Source organism: Rissa tridactyla, chromosome 10, assembly GCF_028500815.1.
Source record: "Rissa tridactyla isolate bRisTri1 chromosome 10, bRisTri1.patW.cur.20221130, whole genome shotgun sequence".
NCBI lineage: Eukaryota > Metazoa > Chordata > Aves > Charadriiformes > Laridae > Rissa > Rissa tridactyla.
The window spans coordinates 24,072,533-24,086,346 of record NC_071475.1 but is presented as its reverse complement, the minus strand read 5'-3'; the positions used below and the strand labels follow the sequence as shown (position 1 = coordinate 24,086,346).

Genomic DNA, 13,814 nt, shown 5'->3' with positions numbered 1-13,814 from the left:
AGGGGCTTTTTTTCCCCTCAGAAATGAGTATTGGGCAAACACGACAGCACATCAGCTGCACCGGAAATATATTCTACTGTATAATGGAGTGAAACCCCACATTTCTGAAAGCAGAGGCGACCAGCATCTTACCATTCCCTTAGCGTTGTTTGGATAGTTTCTTAGCACTCCTGCTTCTGATGCTAAATGGTGGAGTATCTTTAAAGGAGCATAGGCAGGAGGGACTTCACTTTCACAGCTCTGCTTAAGTGAGGCAATTTTAACACACTGTATTTTCCACAGCAGTGGTAGAGAATAGCTGTCATGCTCTCTCAGAAGAGTGAATTAATTACTAGTTGACTCCAATAAATAAGATCTGTTTAAAACAGCATTCTAACTTCTTTTTCGGTAAATAAGCACGGAACAGCCATGTTCTTGATGTTGTCGTGCTGAGCAAACACATTAAGAAAACTGGATTTTCTTTTTGTTTTCTCATTGACCCGTTTTAGTACAGGTACATGATAAAAGAGTAAAACTTCTCATTTGAAAGGTGTGAATGAGACAGGCTGCGTATTACTGCTTTAGCATGCTATCATTTTAGTAGTCTTTAATATTAAATTGTTTCTAGTCCAGGCAGGTACCTTCCGTGGTAAGAAGGAAAGAACCAGTGCATCTTATAGCAGAAAGCCACAAGTATTTGACTGGTTGAAGTTGCTGTTTGTTAGTGGATGTTTTTCATATCCAGAATGGTTATCTGCCTGGCTGGAGGAATGGTAGATGATTGGCTAAGCTGCAGTTTAAAACAAAAACTGTGTAAATTGCATGACAGACTACTATTGCTAAGCTTTGTTTTGGAGTCTATAAATAAGTTGTTGCATGCCAATTCAGTGAGTAAGAATCGCTGCTTGAAAAGCAGTTCCACAGTTGCAGATATGCTTTATGGAATTAGTGCGAGGTACATGCGAACGACGTCGTTTTAACTTGTCACAGAATTACAGCTGCACGGCCAGTTGAGGCAGTGCTTGGTTATATTAAATGGTAGCTGAAAAAGATTCTGGTGAATTTCTCAAAGGTTTTGCAATTTTATGCAAGAAGCTCTTGAATATTTTTTCGCTCTTGATATGTTATATGACAAAACATTTTTCGGCTTGCTCTGGGGAGAAAAAAACTTGAGGTCATTTCACATGATCACTGGAGAGATAGTTTGTAGTTTTGTTTTGCTTTTTTCCAAATTGGTACAAAGGTTAAAAAAACCCAGTTCAGCTACAAGTTTAGTTTTGTGTATTCTTTTGCATTTCTTTTGTGTGTGTATTCGGTATGAGTAAGCAAAATGGAGTAAAGTTTATGGAAGTCAGGGTTAGATCAGAAAATACTTCGGAGGTCTTCCTGCAGTGAGGGCTGGTGGTTGGGTTTTTTTTGTTTTAGTGGATATTAGGAAACCTTAGGTATTTGATGATACAAATAATGGTTATATATAAGCTTACAACAAACAGATACTGTTTGACTTAAAGTACTGGCAACATTTTTTAACTTTTGCAACCTGAGGCGTATAGTAACTTCAAGTTTTTTAATAAAATACTAAATGCACCTAGGCATATAATTTTGTGTAGCATGGCATAAGTTTAAAGCAGGATGGCTCATTCAGATCTAAATTCTTATATTTTTATTTAATATTTGAGGGCTTATCTGGCTTCACAGGTTGGTTGCTTGCTATGGCCTTTTTGGGTCTCTTGAACTTGTAAGGAGAATGAAGAAAATAACAAAGGGAAGGAGTGAGTGAGTGCTTGATTACACGGGAAGGCATATGAGTCTGCTACATTGCTCTTCTGGCTACATCAGTGTAACTCCTCATGCTAGTACTTTGTTTAGGAATAAATTCACGTATTCTGAAATAATTGCAGCTAAGCGGCTGGTTTAATGTTTACGGTTACGGAAGGCCCAAACTATCACAATAGTTGTATCCGTATTCAGCTTTATGTCTGCAAATCTGTTTCCCTGTATACGGAAAACTCAGACTTTTGTTTTCGTGTACTTTCGTGTCAGTAACTTCAAGGGTCGATCTGGGGATGCTGAAAAGTTTAAAAAAAAAAAAAAAAAATCTCGAATGATTCAGCCAGACATTCAGCAGTGTGAAGGGCCTGAGGAACGACACCTAACTGGTCAAATAAAAAAAAAAAAAACATTCTCTATGGCAAATTTGAAAATTAGTTATGTTCAGGGATAAAGTCTCTATTGAGGTATTCCAGCAAAATATTTTTCTGACTGTACCAACTAGGCAGATTCTTAAAGATTACTTTCTGAGAAGGTTATGTATACACAAGCAACTGTGGTTGGCTGGTTTGTTTTATAGTTTTTTTTCCTTCTTACAGCTTTCCATGCAGAAGTGTTTTATAGTTCTAGCTTTATAATAAAAGGAGTATCCTTGTCATGGGTAGTTAAACTGTAGCCAAGATACTGTGACCTCCGAGAATGCGCTCTTAAAAAGTTCTGTCCTAACTACTGTTGGTGTAAACAGGGAGTTGATTTGGGTTCTTTTGTAAATTTTGACTCAAATACTAAAAAAAACCAACCCAAGCTTCAGCAGTAGAAAAACAAACACAGTGTGAGGTATAGGGCTGTAATTCAGTGAAATCTTTAGAAAGGGCAGTGGCTTCAATTAGTATCTAATTGCTTTAAAAAAACCTAAGGCATACACTATAATAAGCCATTAAAATGGGAAAATCAATATATGTTGAGGTTGTGCAGCCAGGTCAAGAAATAGAGGTTGCTTATGTAACGTTGATCTCTTTCCCACTGTGATGGTACTTTGTAAAGTGTTTAGTTATGTAGTCTCATTCTGTTTCTCAATAAAATTTTAGAACTACATAAGGTAAGTACAGGCATCGCTTCTTATTTGGACTACGGAAGACACTGCTGCGCTTCAGCATCCTAAATTCTACAATTCAGAATGTTGTGAGAGTTGATCAAGCGGTCAGACGGTCTTATGTGTGTGTTCAAGGGGATGGAATTAACTGAAATGACAGACGGAGACCAAACAAGATTGAGGTTTTGGTGGAAGGGAGAGAAGCTCTAACGATTTTAAAAGGTAACCTTAGCATCTGCAGGAGTTATTGTTAGTTATCACAAAACTGGCTAGTGGTCTGGCTGTAATTGATTTTTCAGACCTGCGTTATAAAGGCTGTCTAATCCTAGATTAGCAAGAGTGTGGCTCTTGTATACAAACTTGTTGAATCTTTCTGATGCGAGTTTAAAGTTTAGCTCTTAATGAATAAAGGTTATAATGTCTCCTTGCTGGAGATCTCAGCAGTAGGTGTAGTATCGATTGGACGCGAAGACTTCCCTCTCTAAGAGGGCATCTGCTAGTCTCCAGGCAATGGACAGCTTCCTTGGTTTTCACGTGTTAAAGAGCATTAAAAGCAAACAAAATTATTTTACAAGCAAAATATTAAGAAAGTAAAAAATTGTTGTCGTATTCTTTGAGTGGGTGAGAGTACAAGATGTTGTCCAAACTGTGGAATTTAAAAAAATAAAAAAAAAAAGAAGCTGTAAACATATTAACAGCGATGAGGGCTATATGTTCACTGCTAAACTGCTGCTCTGTAAAGCCGGATACTGAAAATATCCTTAAGTTTTCTACCAGAAGTGTAGTAATACACTCTGTTCAGTTCCTCATAAAGTTTAGATCCACAGACAGTGAACTCCGCCAGTGGTTGATTAGTTAGTCTTCAATCAATTCAAATGTTTGAAATACTTTTTAGTAAGGATTTTTTTAGTGTTTTTTTCTGAGCGTGATGTGCTTTGGAAAAAAACCCGACATAAGCGATCTTCCGTTTGGTATGAACAGCTTGGTAAATACAGCCCCCATCTCTGTTCGTTGTGACAACTATGTAATTTCCCAGTTACTTTGATGGTGCCAGCCCAGGCTTCTGTCTGACCTGGGCAGGTCGGCAAAAGAAACTTTGGGAACTGGGAACCTGCTAAGTGTCATCGGAGCTGCCCGTGTTCCTGAGGGTTAGATAAACGTGGCTTGCTGCTTGACCCAAGCTGCGTGATGGAGCAAAGCGCAGGTTCCAGAGGCAGCTCCGATGGGGATCCGTAACAGCACGTGCTGGGATGCAGGAAGGGCTTACCAGCTTGTGTTGGAGAGCAGTAGAGTGTGTTCTTACACTGTTCACCTGCATCACTAAATCCTGTTGAGGGTCCCCGAACAGGACATGCCGGGTTGAGGTTGACACCACGGGTTGTGACTGGCACTGTTGCTTCCGTAAGCGAGCTGGGTTTCATGGAAGAGGGAAGTGTATCTTGCTGCTGCAGCAGCATGCTAATTAGGTTTTTCTGGAGTAACAAAAAGATACCTGCGAGTGTAATCTCTCTCCGTTAATCCTATTGATCGGGAAATGAGGACTCATTGCGCATTTGTTTTGCTGCAGGTAGAATGAGTATGTAATGTTTTATGGTGTACTTAAATAAAGTTCTGCATTGTGTTCTAGGTAATCATATTCTACCTGATGAAGATTTGGCTTCCTTTCATTGGAGTTTACTTGGTCCAGAACATCCACTAGCTTCACTTAAGGTACAAATTTCTTATAACTCCTAGCAATTAAACTAAAATCAATCATAGCGGTTAACCAGAGCAGTGTCCTAGGTTAATTCACAGCAGCTGTGCAAGGCTCTTGTTCTCCGTCACCCTCTGGTATCCCAGTCCCTCTCTGTCTGCAGAGGATACCTGGGGCGATTAGCCTTACGAGGCTAAACTTAGCCTTTGTGATCACCCTCAGTGTCCTTCAGCTACATGAGCCATGCACTCAGTAGCTTCAGTGTGGTTTTACTTTGAGAATGTAGCTTCTTACTCTCTTCTTTTTTTTTTTTAAGAGCAGAATTTTTCGTTTAGTCATGTTCTTTGTCAAAAATAATTAGCTGGATATCTTCCTGCCATGTTGTCTTTTTTTCTGCTGATCTGAGTTTGTGTGTAATTGTTAGTTTTCTGTACTTCTTAAAGTGTAAATGTGCTAGAGAAGGCGGCTAGTTTGGCCTTCGGTAGGTTTGGGGTTTTTTGAGACAAGTAATTTGTGGCTGATGCTCTTAGTTTACAGTATGTCTGTTCTGCTGCTTCATCACACTTGCTCTGTGCATCTGCCGAGTAGACAGCTATAAAAGGCAAACTGGACACATCGGAGAATGGGATAATAGTGACCTACCTTCCTTTCTGCCACAATAGACATATCTTTTTCCCTTTCTCCTTAGGCGCACACTGCAGCAAATCAATTTGCTTTTGTAAATTCTGTGAGGCTGTTTTTTGTTGTATCTACAACAAAAATAGGTGGGACTTTTTTCCCCTTCTGTTCCAAAAGTTTATTAAGCGTTGAAAAATTGTAATTTATTTTGCCGAAGGTAGAATTTAAAAACAGATTGAAGGTTTTCAGCAGGGTTTTTAAGGCTTGCACATGCATTGCTTAGTGAACGGCTGTGACAATTTGATGTTACGCTCACCCCCTGTTTTGCTGCCGCTCCTGCGTTTAGAAAGGTAAGTGTCAGCACGTTGTAGTGGCAAAACAAAATACTGCATGCATGTTTGGTACTTCCTTGTAAAACTAGAGATGGAAAAAATGAAAGACTGAAAGAGTGTGCCTGTATTTTCATTTTTTAACTGAAAAGGTTAAAATGTAGGACTTCTCTTAAAGTGGCTGATAAACTTTCTGATGTTCAGAATACTTTTCTGTGTTTTGGGCTGAGTAGACTTGTTTTACAGCCAGTTCAGAAGATGATTTCAGACGCCTAGACGTTCTGAAAAGCCTTCTAAATATACACTGAATTACTTGACTAGAATGAAAGTTAGGTATTTGTCGTCTTTGCTTCCAGATTGACGTTTTCAGTGGAAACACCAGTTGGGCTTTGTAGCAGGCATCCTAAGGAAATGAAACTTGTTTCCTGAGAGCGTCACTGGGCTGGCTTAGGCAGTCCTCCCAGTATTTATTTAATCTGTTGCCCAGCGTTAATCAGATTTGAAAGTGGTTCCCATTCGGCTGTTGCAGGCTCCCTGAAAATTGATACACTGTTATCAGTGAAAAAAGACCCAAATTAGTGCCCTTACTGAGGGAAAAGGCTAGCGCAGCACATGATTTGCTTAATTTCAGGGCAGCTTGCTGGCCAGTTGTTCAGCCCCAAATTTACCGCGACATTTCTGTCTCCTGGCTGATAATGATGTCAAAGGGAGAGAAAGAAGGGCTAAAGCAACAACGGCACAGGTCTACAGGAAACAAATCTTCATTAGTTGCTGGTCATGGAACAACTTACTATATTTATTTATTTATTTTTAGCTTCAGTTTCAACAGTGCTCATGGATTGAAATTTTAACGTGTTTCAGTAGCTCATTAACTCAATTTAATTTCATTTGACTTACTGGTACATCAGGGATGTCATTACAGCTCTCTCTGTGAGACCTCTTCTCTTAATTGTAGGTGTGCAGAAAGCAATATTCCTTATAAATTTTAGGAATGCTTAAAAAACCCTAAAAGATATGTTTGTATTAGCACAAGCTTGGTAGCAGGAATTAGTTCCAGAACAGTTACAAAAAGCGCAAGCTGTCATGAGCGCTGGAAATGGGGGGGGAGGGAGTTGTTGTGGTTGCCCAGGGTGTCATCCCTGGGCTGTACTTACAAACTTTGCTTTGTTGGGTCTGTTCAGAGTTGCTGTTGAATATTCTCCATACTCGGGAACCAAGGGCTCTAATGCCACACCTCGTTCAATTCAGGATTTGGAAAACTTTTTCTCATTGTGTAAAGATGTTAATCTTTTGTATCTAAGTATGGTCTTGAGCATCAAAGCTAAGAGATTCAGTTCCCAGTGGCCTGATTTGTTGCTTTTCAGTGAGGACTGTGACAGTTAATAACGTACAATTTATTTTCTGCATTCTTTCTCACTCTTTTATTATGAGGTAGCAAAATGGTTACTTTTCCTGCCAGAGAAGCTTTGCTAGTTCGCCAATTAAAAAGTGTGACTTAGCAAAGACTGGTAGTTTCTCTTCTGATGGGAAATGGATATATCTGCTCAGATGTCAACATATTGAGGTGAAAAAAAGCAAAACTGAGGAACCTGTACCTCTGTTTGAAAGAGGGACATGAGGGTGGTGCTTTCATCTAGGAACCAGCTGAGTTGAAATGGGGAAAAAGGAACGGAAATGGAACCTGAGTGAAGAATCCGTATTTCACATCTAGAAGGAAATGGACCTAACAGTTCATGCTGGATAAAAAGCCTTTCAGAAAACACCAACAACGGCCATCAGCTCAGCAAAACTGTGAAGTTCTATGGACAAATTTAAATGAAGAGATTTTATCAGCTATCGCTGCAAAAGGGAAAAAGGATTAAAAGCTGACACTGCAAGCTGTTCTGAGTCAGGGTCTTGGACGTCTAAATGTAGATGGACAATGCATCTAATGCATCTAATAAATGTGTAGACACGTGCGTGTGTCCTGTTACCGGACTGAGAGCAGAGTTCACTGGAATGACCAGCCAAAACAAGGAAGGAGTTGACAGACTTTCTGAGAAATAATTTAACCCCTGGACCTTGTTTGGAAACTAGCACTATACTACTTTTTATTTGTGTGCTTTGGGATTTATCTTTAAGACAAAGACAATTCAGTTCTCACTCTGGGAGAGCTTGTTACGGGCTGGAGTTTCAAGATCAATGTGTAATACCGTCACAATGATATTAGGAGGGCAGTTTCTTATCTCTGAAACGAATGTGTTATCTGTTTAGGAGCACACACCACAGAAGAAGTGCTGACTCTTTATTCACAAGGTAACCTTAGAAACAAGTCTTAACGCAATCTCTCATTTTGAAAAAAAAGAGTATGCAGGGAAACTTTTTGAGATCGCAGTCTTCATTTCGCCATGGATCATCTTCCCGTTAGGATAATTTTGAAAGGATGAATTCATTGGGACTGTCTTTGGCAAACTCTTGATATACCCACCAGCCAGTATTCTACATCTGTTTCTACCTGGCAAAACTAGTTAGCGAAATCTCCTTGCTTGTTTCATCTCAGTAGAGAAGCAAAGCATGCTACTTCTAGAAAGCAATCCAAAATATGCAGGTTAGTCTCCTTCTCTGAATTGCTCTAGGAAATTCCTCTCTTTCCCAGTTGACTTCAGAGGGTGTCTGCCAGAGGGAGACTAATATGCTAAGTAGGTGCTTAGGTATTACTGCTGCTCAGATAACAAAGGTGGTACTCTTAAGATGTGCTTAAAGTAAGTGTCTTTTTTTTTTTTTTTTGATGCTAAGGGTCATCAAAGGATGATGCAGGTCAGAAAGGACCTCAGGAAGTCATCTAGTTCAACCTCCTGCTGCAAGCATGGTCAGTGTTGCGGTTGAGGTCGGAACAGGTTGCTCAGGGCTCTTTGCCTGGTCTAGTCTTGGAAATCGCCAAGGTTGGAGGCTGCACAACCTGTCTGGGCAGCCTGCTCCGTGATTTGACCGTCCCACTGGTAAAAATGTTTTGCCTTGCGTGCAGTCTGAGCCCATCTTGTTTCAGGCTACGTCTGTTGTCTCTCGTCTTTTCACAGTGTACCGCTGTGAAGAGCCCGGCGTCATGTGCTTGGTAACCTTTTTGCAGGTAATGTAAGGCTGCTGTTGGGTATCTCCAAAGCCTCGTCTGAATTCAGACAGGCTGAATAAGCCCCATTCCCTCAGCCTCTTCTCATGGAGCAAGTGCTCCAACTCCTTAAACATCTCGTCTGCCGGCTGTGCTCCTGTTCCGCAGCCCAGGGTGCAGCTGGCCTTCTGGTGCCAAGGCACCCTGCTGGCTCACATTCCGCTTGCTGCCTTCCAAGAGCCCCAGGTCCTTTTTGGCACAGCTCCAGCCTGCAGAGTAGCTAGGGGTTATTTCTGCCCAGGTGCAAGACTTTACTTTTGTAGTCGTTGAATTTCTTAAGGTTCCTGTTGGCTCGCTCCTCTAGCTTGTCTAGGTCTTTCTGGAGGGCAGCCCAGCCCTTGAGTTCGTGGTGGCGTGCAGGGTTGTCACGCAGGTTGTCTCATACGAAGCCAGTCTGTGTCACATCTTTGGCTTGTGTTTCTGCTCTCCCCTTTTCTTTCGGACATCATTTTCGTTCCTCTTTAGATTTGGTTCTGTCAGAGCCCTATGTGTATAAATTGTTAGCATGTGATGTCCGTGTTGTGTGCATTCTCGTTACCATCAAGACATGCAGCAGTAGAAAGAGGTCCGTTTCCCAACCAGGATGGAGAGAGGAAGAGAAAGAAATTCTAATTGAATAACTCTCTCTTCACGGAAAAGCTGAGCTTTGCTGGTTCGAGAGCATTCTAAGTCATCCAGGGAACTTCTTGCCTCTTGAGAAAGCTTGTCGTTAGATCAGATGTACGACAAGCTCGTAAGATTAAATGTTTTTAACCTTCAAAGGCTGAGACAAGATCCAAACAGTTTGGGTGCGCTCTCTGGTAGAAATTACTAGACAAAAATAACAAAACCCAGGCAATTTGTTGTAGTATTCTTCATGTCTTCAGCCTTTTTTCTCGCCAGTGGAAAAGAAAAAATAATGTTCCCTCTGTGTCACCGCACAGTAGCTGAATGTTCGAGGTCTCTTTTTTAATGGTTTGAAAATAAAACTAAACTGATTATCTGTTTCCAGCAGGCACAACAGTAAATGCGGGTACTTCTGTTGATTAGCTTTTAAAGGCTTCATTTCCTGGAGACAGTGGGCAACTGGGGTTGTCCTGGAATTGTTCAGCTTTTCCCAAGTGTAGTTCAGGGTACCTTCTACAGTATCCTCGTAATCCTGTGGAGTTACGCATGCGTGAGTCTGTTCTCTATCAGTAAAGCATCTCTGCAAAATCATTTTGTCAAAACTAAGACATTTTTATATTGTAGCTTCTGAGCTTAGAGTGTTGCGCTCTGCCTCATTTTGACAGATACCTATGTAGAATTAATTTCCTTTCCCCACTTAATCTTTTCAGCGTGCATCAAAAAAATAGCTTCTAGGAAGAAATCTCTCATAATGAGAAATTGGTAAAATATGAGGCTGATTTTACTATAAAATGCTTGGTGTGCAACTAAAAGTAAGTTTGAACCATGACCAGGTTTTCTGTAACTTTTGCTGTTAAGTTTAATTTTTCCCAGACTTAGTAAGACTTGGCCTGTATTTTAATGCACACAGCGTTGGAAATGTTATTTGTGATTCAGTAACGAATCTACAATTTTGGATTTCTGGCAAGTTCTAAAATGAGTAGAAATCTTTTCTTCTTCAATATCAGGAAAGTACCTCTTATTTCTCTACTTCTCCTTTATGGCTTCTGCGTAGGCCCTGCCATTTTTAGTTTTGAGGGTGTTCTTACATCCGCACTGGCTGTCTTTGAAACGGAATAAAAGAAAATAAAATCCAAATATCTGAAATGTCTCGAAATCTGTACGTACTTTCAGAAGGTCTCATTTTAGAAATTAAGACTATGCTCCAGCAAGGTCTTTAGGCTGTTTGTTTAAAAGCAGCAAAACTGGGGGCAATATGCCCGTAATGTGTCTCACTTGGGCTTTATACTTCTAGGATCTGAGCTGAATATTAGTGCTAGAGTGATGGGATGTCTTCTCTTGATGCTAACTGCTTATGATTTATTAAATATTGCTATCTTGGATATCACATAATACTAGTGATAGATTGCTTACGCCTTTCAACCGCTGAATTTTCAAGCAGAGATTGCAGAAACACTTAAGTAGGAATGCAGGGCTTCTCCGAGGGACTCTGCGGAGAGCACGTCGAACGTGACACAGCCATGTTATGATTCAGCTGCTTTAGAGATGTATAATTGTACAAATAAAATGGTAGGTGTTCAGAAAACGACTTAAATTACCAGTGGGAAGAAAATCTGTTGCCTCTGCCTGCAGGTTGGGTGCAAAATTTTATCATCGGTATTTGTGACTGTAAGCTTCCACACAAATGTGATCTACAGTCGATACTGTTGTGTATACGTTCAGAATGCACACTAGTGAAAATTTAGAATTTATTGTCTGAAATAGAAATAATTATCATGCCACTAACTACGCTGTACAGAACTGTTCTTAATTTAGGCTCATAAAATGTGGAGCTCATCTGGTAGAGAATGACCAGGTATAAAATGAGCATCCTGACATTTGTAAAAAAAGTAGAAGTTAGGAGAAGAAAATTAATAAAAATGGGAATCTGGGCAAAAATTCAGTGGTCGCGAGTGTGAAGAAGAAAAATAAGGGCAGGAAAGAAAATACTTACATATGGTAGACTCCATCTAAAATAAAATGGGGTTGTGGTACAGGTTTTAAGTTGCATAAACATTTCTGACAAGGCCGAATTGCAGTATTTTCTAGTAAAGTGTGACACCTCTGTGTAGAATGGAAGCATGCAAAGATTTTTCACATCTTCTCGTATCTTAAAAATTAGGACTGTTAAATAATAATAGTGATATCTCGAGTCTTGAATCACTGAATTTTGCAAATAGGCAAATGAAAATATATTAAGAGGAAAAAACCGAGCAGTCCCTATAGGCATGGACGGAGTGCTCCAGAACTGTACAGAGATTCCCGACAGAATTTTTAGAAATTCCTCATGCATTCTCTAAAATTTAGGACACGTAGTTGGAGACCTCTTTCTTGCCCCTCTGAGTATGCGCGTTGTGCAGCGCAGGGGGAAAGTAACAGAAAGTGCCAAGAAGGGTTGAGTAGTTCTTCAGACCCAGCTGGCAGCACCGCTCACTGCTCTGAATTTCACAACGGTCCGTGACGGTTGCTTGCCCTGAAGTTTCTATACCCCAGACAGGATCACGCAGTCCGTGTAAGAGCAGTAATTCCCAGAATCACGTTGCTGAATAATCCTCAGTTATATTTTTCAGGACTGTTGGTATAGGAGGAGCTTATTCAGAGCGTTGAGATGGAAGTGTGGGGCGTCCAGGACCATCCAGGTCCGCTCCTTTCTCCGTGTGGACACGAGAAGGGGTTGTGCCAAAGAACTAGGGGCTTTGGACATCCTCCTGCAAAGTTCTTCCGGCTCTTTATTCTTAGTACAGAGAAGGGTCTTTCACTACAAACTCCGAAGTGATTCTTATCTTTTCAAACCCATGCCATGAGTCGGTGACCAGTGAATTAATGGGAATCCGTCATTTTCCTAAGATCTTGAGTAGACTGTACGATGGACTTTGATTTGTAGATGAAGATCTGTGGTCTGTATGGGCTCAGGTTGTAAACTTGAGGGAAATTCTTAGCATGCATTTAAGCGTGTTTCTCATCCATTCAAAATAGGTGCTGAATGTGGGAGGTCAGACACATCTGTCATTGGATGGTTGAACATAATTTTTTGTTTTTAATGCCAGAATATTGAAAATATTTTATCAGTGGAATTCTTAATTTCCTCTGTGTCTGCAAAAAGAGTAGCCAGCCCTATCACTATGTTGATATTGAAATTCTTGGAAGAGAAAGTAACTATGCTCACGTTGGAGCGACAGCAGAAATCCATACATCATTCTTTGTTGATGTGTAATGTCAAAGAAATAAAAATAATTCCTTGCCTGCAATGTTATATATGATGTGAAGCTGTATGAATGTGTACAACTACAGATAACGAAGTATACAACATTTGAAAGCACTAATTGTTAAACTATGTAATCCTCAAATAATAATGATTTTTAGACCAATTTCTGTAGAATCCTGAAAGGAATTTCCTTGAGATATGCCTTTTTTCCATTTGGTTTTCGCATCCTTCCTTTTCTGTGTACGTAGAGATCTTCCTGTTCCCAGTGTTATCTGTTTCATCAATTCTGATACCACTTTACATTCAGAATATAAACTGTGTCAAAAGAAAATATCTTCTGGCAGATACATGTATAGATATATATATATATACACACACACACACACACATAAAAAATGGATGTATCCACATTAGATCTAGCATTCTGCACTAGAGGAAATGTCCAACTAAAAGCAGTAAAATAATTAGCGTTGTTGACCTTGTTTGTTGTTGGAGCTGATAGTTGACTAGCAAATATTTACATAAAGGTGAGGTTTCACATATATATGTAAATATACTGTAGATGAAAAATATATGAGTCACTGTTGAAGGTGAAGTCGTAGAAACAGGGTGGAAGGCCCAAAAATATTTAGATACCAAATCTGGCAACATGGAATTTGTTGAATATATTTTCAATAAATAAGGGGTTTAATTCTCGGCTGCGTAACTGAAGTATCTCGGGCTACCCTGTTATTTCACGCTGGCGTGTGTGTTTGTTTGCCCAGGTACGTGCTCACCAGTTAGTTTTACCACCTTGTGACGTAGTGATCAAAGCCGTAGCTGACTACGTCCGTAATATTCAGGACACCACTGATTTGGATGCCATAGCAAAAGATGTTTTTCAACATTCACAGGTAAAGTATAAAGCAAAATACTGTTTTGGTGTGGTTTTGGCTTTTGTGTGTGGTGGTTTTTTGTTGTTTTTTTTTTTTTTTTTTTAACCAATCATGCTATGCATTTGTGTTGAAGAATTGCATTCTGTAAAAATAGTGTTTTGCATCAGTTAATAATAGGAATCTGTTGGTATAGGCAGTGTCTTATACCCTAATTTCACTTTCCACACTTTCCAAAGGTAAAAATCCTGCATTTACCCTCAGCGCTTTAACGTTAAATTCTTGATAACCAATGGGGTTTTGTAGTTTGGCTTTGTGTTCTGGCTTTGAGAACCACTGGTACGTGAAGATAGTATTTTCAAGCTTCATCCTTACGTGGATTTTGAGGTGTTTCTTGTGCTGGAGTCGTGCTGTAGTCCTCAGGGGTCCGTAGCGTTACTACCGTACGTGATAACGGTATGCGTG

The 13,814-nt window shown here is 40.0% G+C and overlaps 1 protein-coding gene across 6 annotated transcripts in view; it reads left to right on the top strand.

Annotated features, from left to right (window-relative positions):
* Window positions 1-13,814, top strand: part of FAM120A (family with sequence similarity 120A) — a 53,443-nt gene that overhangs the window by 7,423 nt on the left and 32,206 nt on the right. For all 6 annotated transcript variants that reach the window (XM_054216821.1, XM_054216822.1, XM_054216819.1 and 3 more), the window contains exons 3-4: window positions 4,470-4,552; window positions 13,242-13,370. In XM_054216821.1, the coding sequence (XP_054072796.1) occupies window positions 4,470-4,552; window positions 13,242-13,370 (212 nt within the window). The remainder of the gene's footprint in view (window positions 1-4,469; window positions 4,553-13,241; window positions 13,371-13,814) is intronic.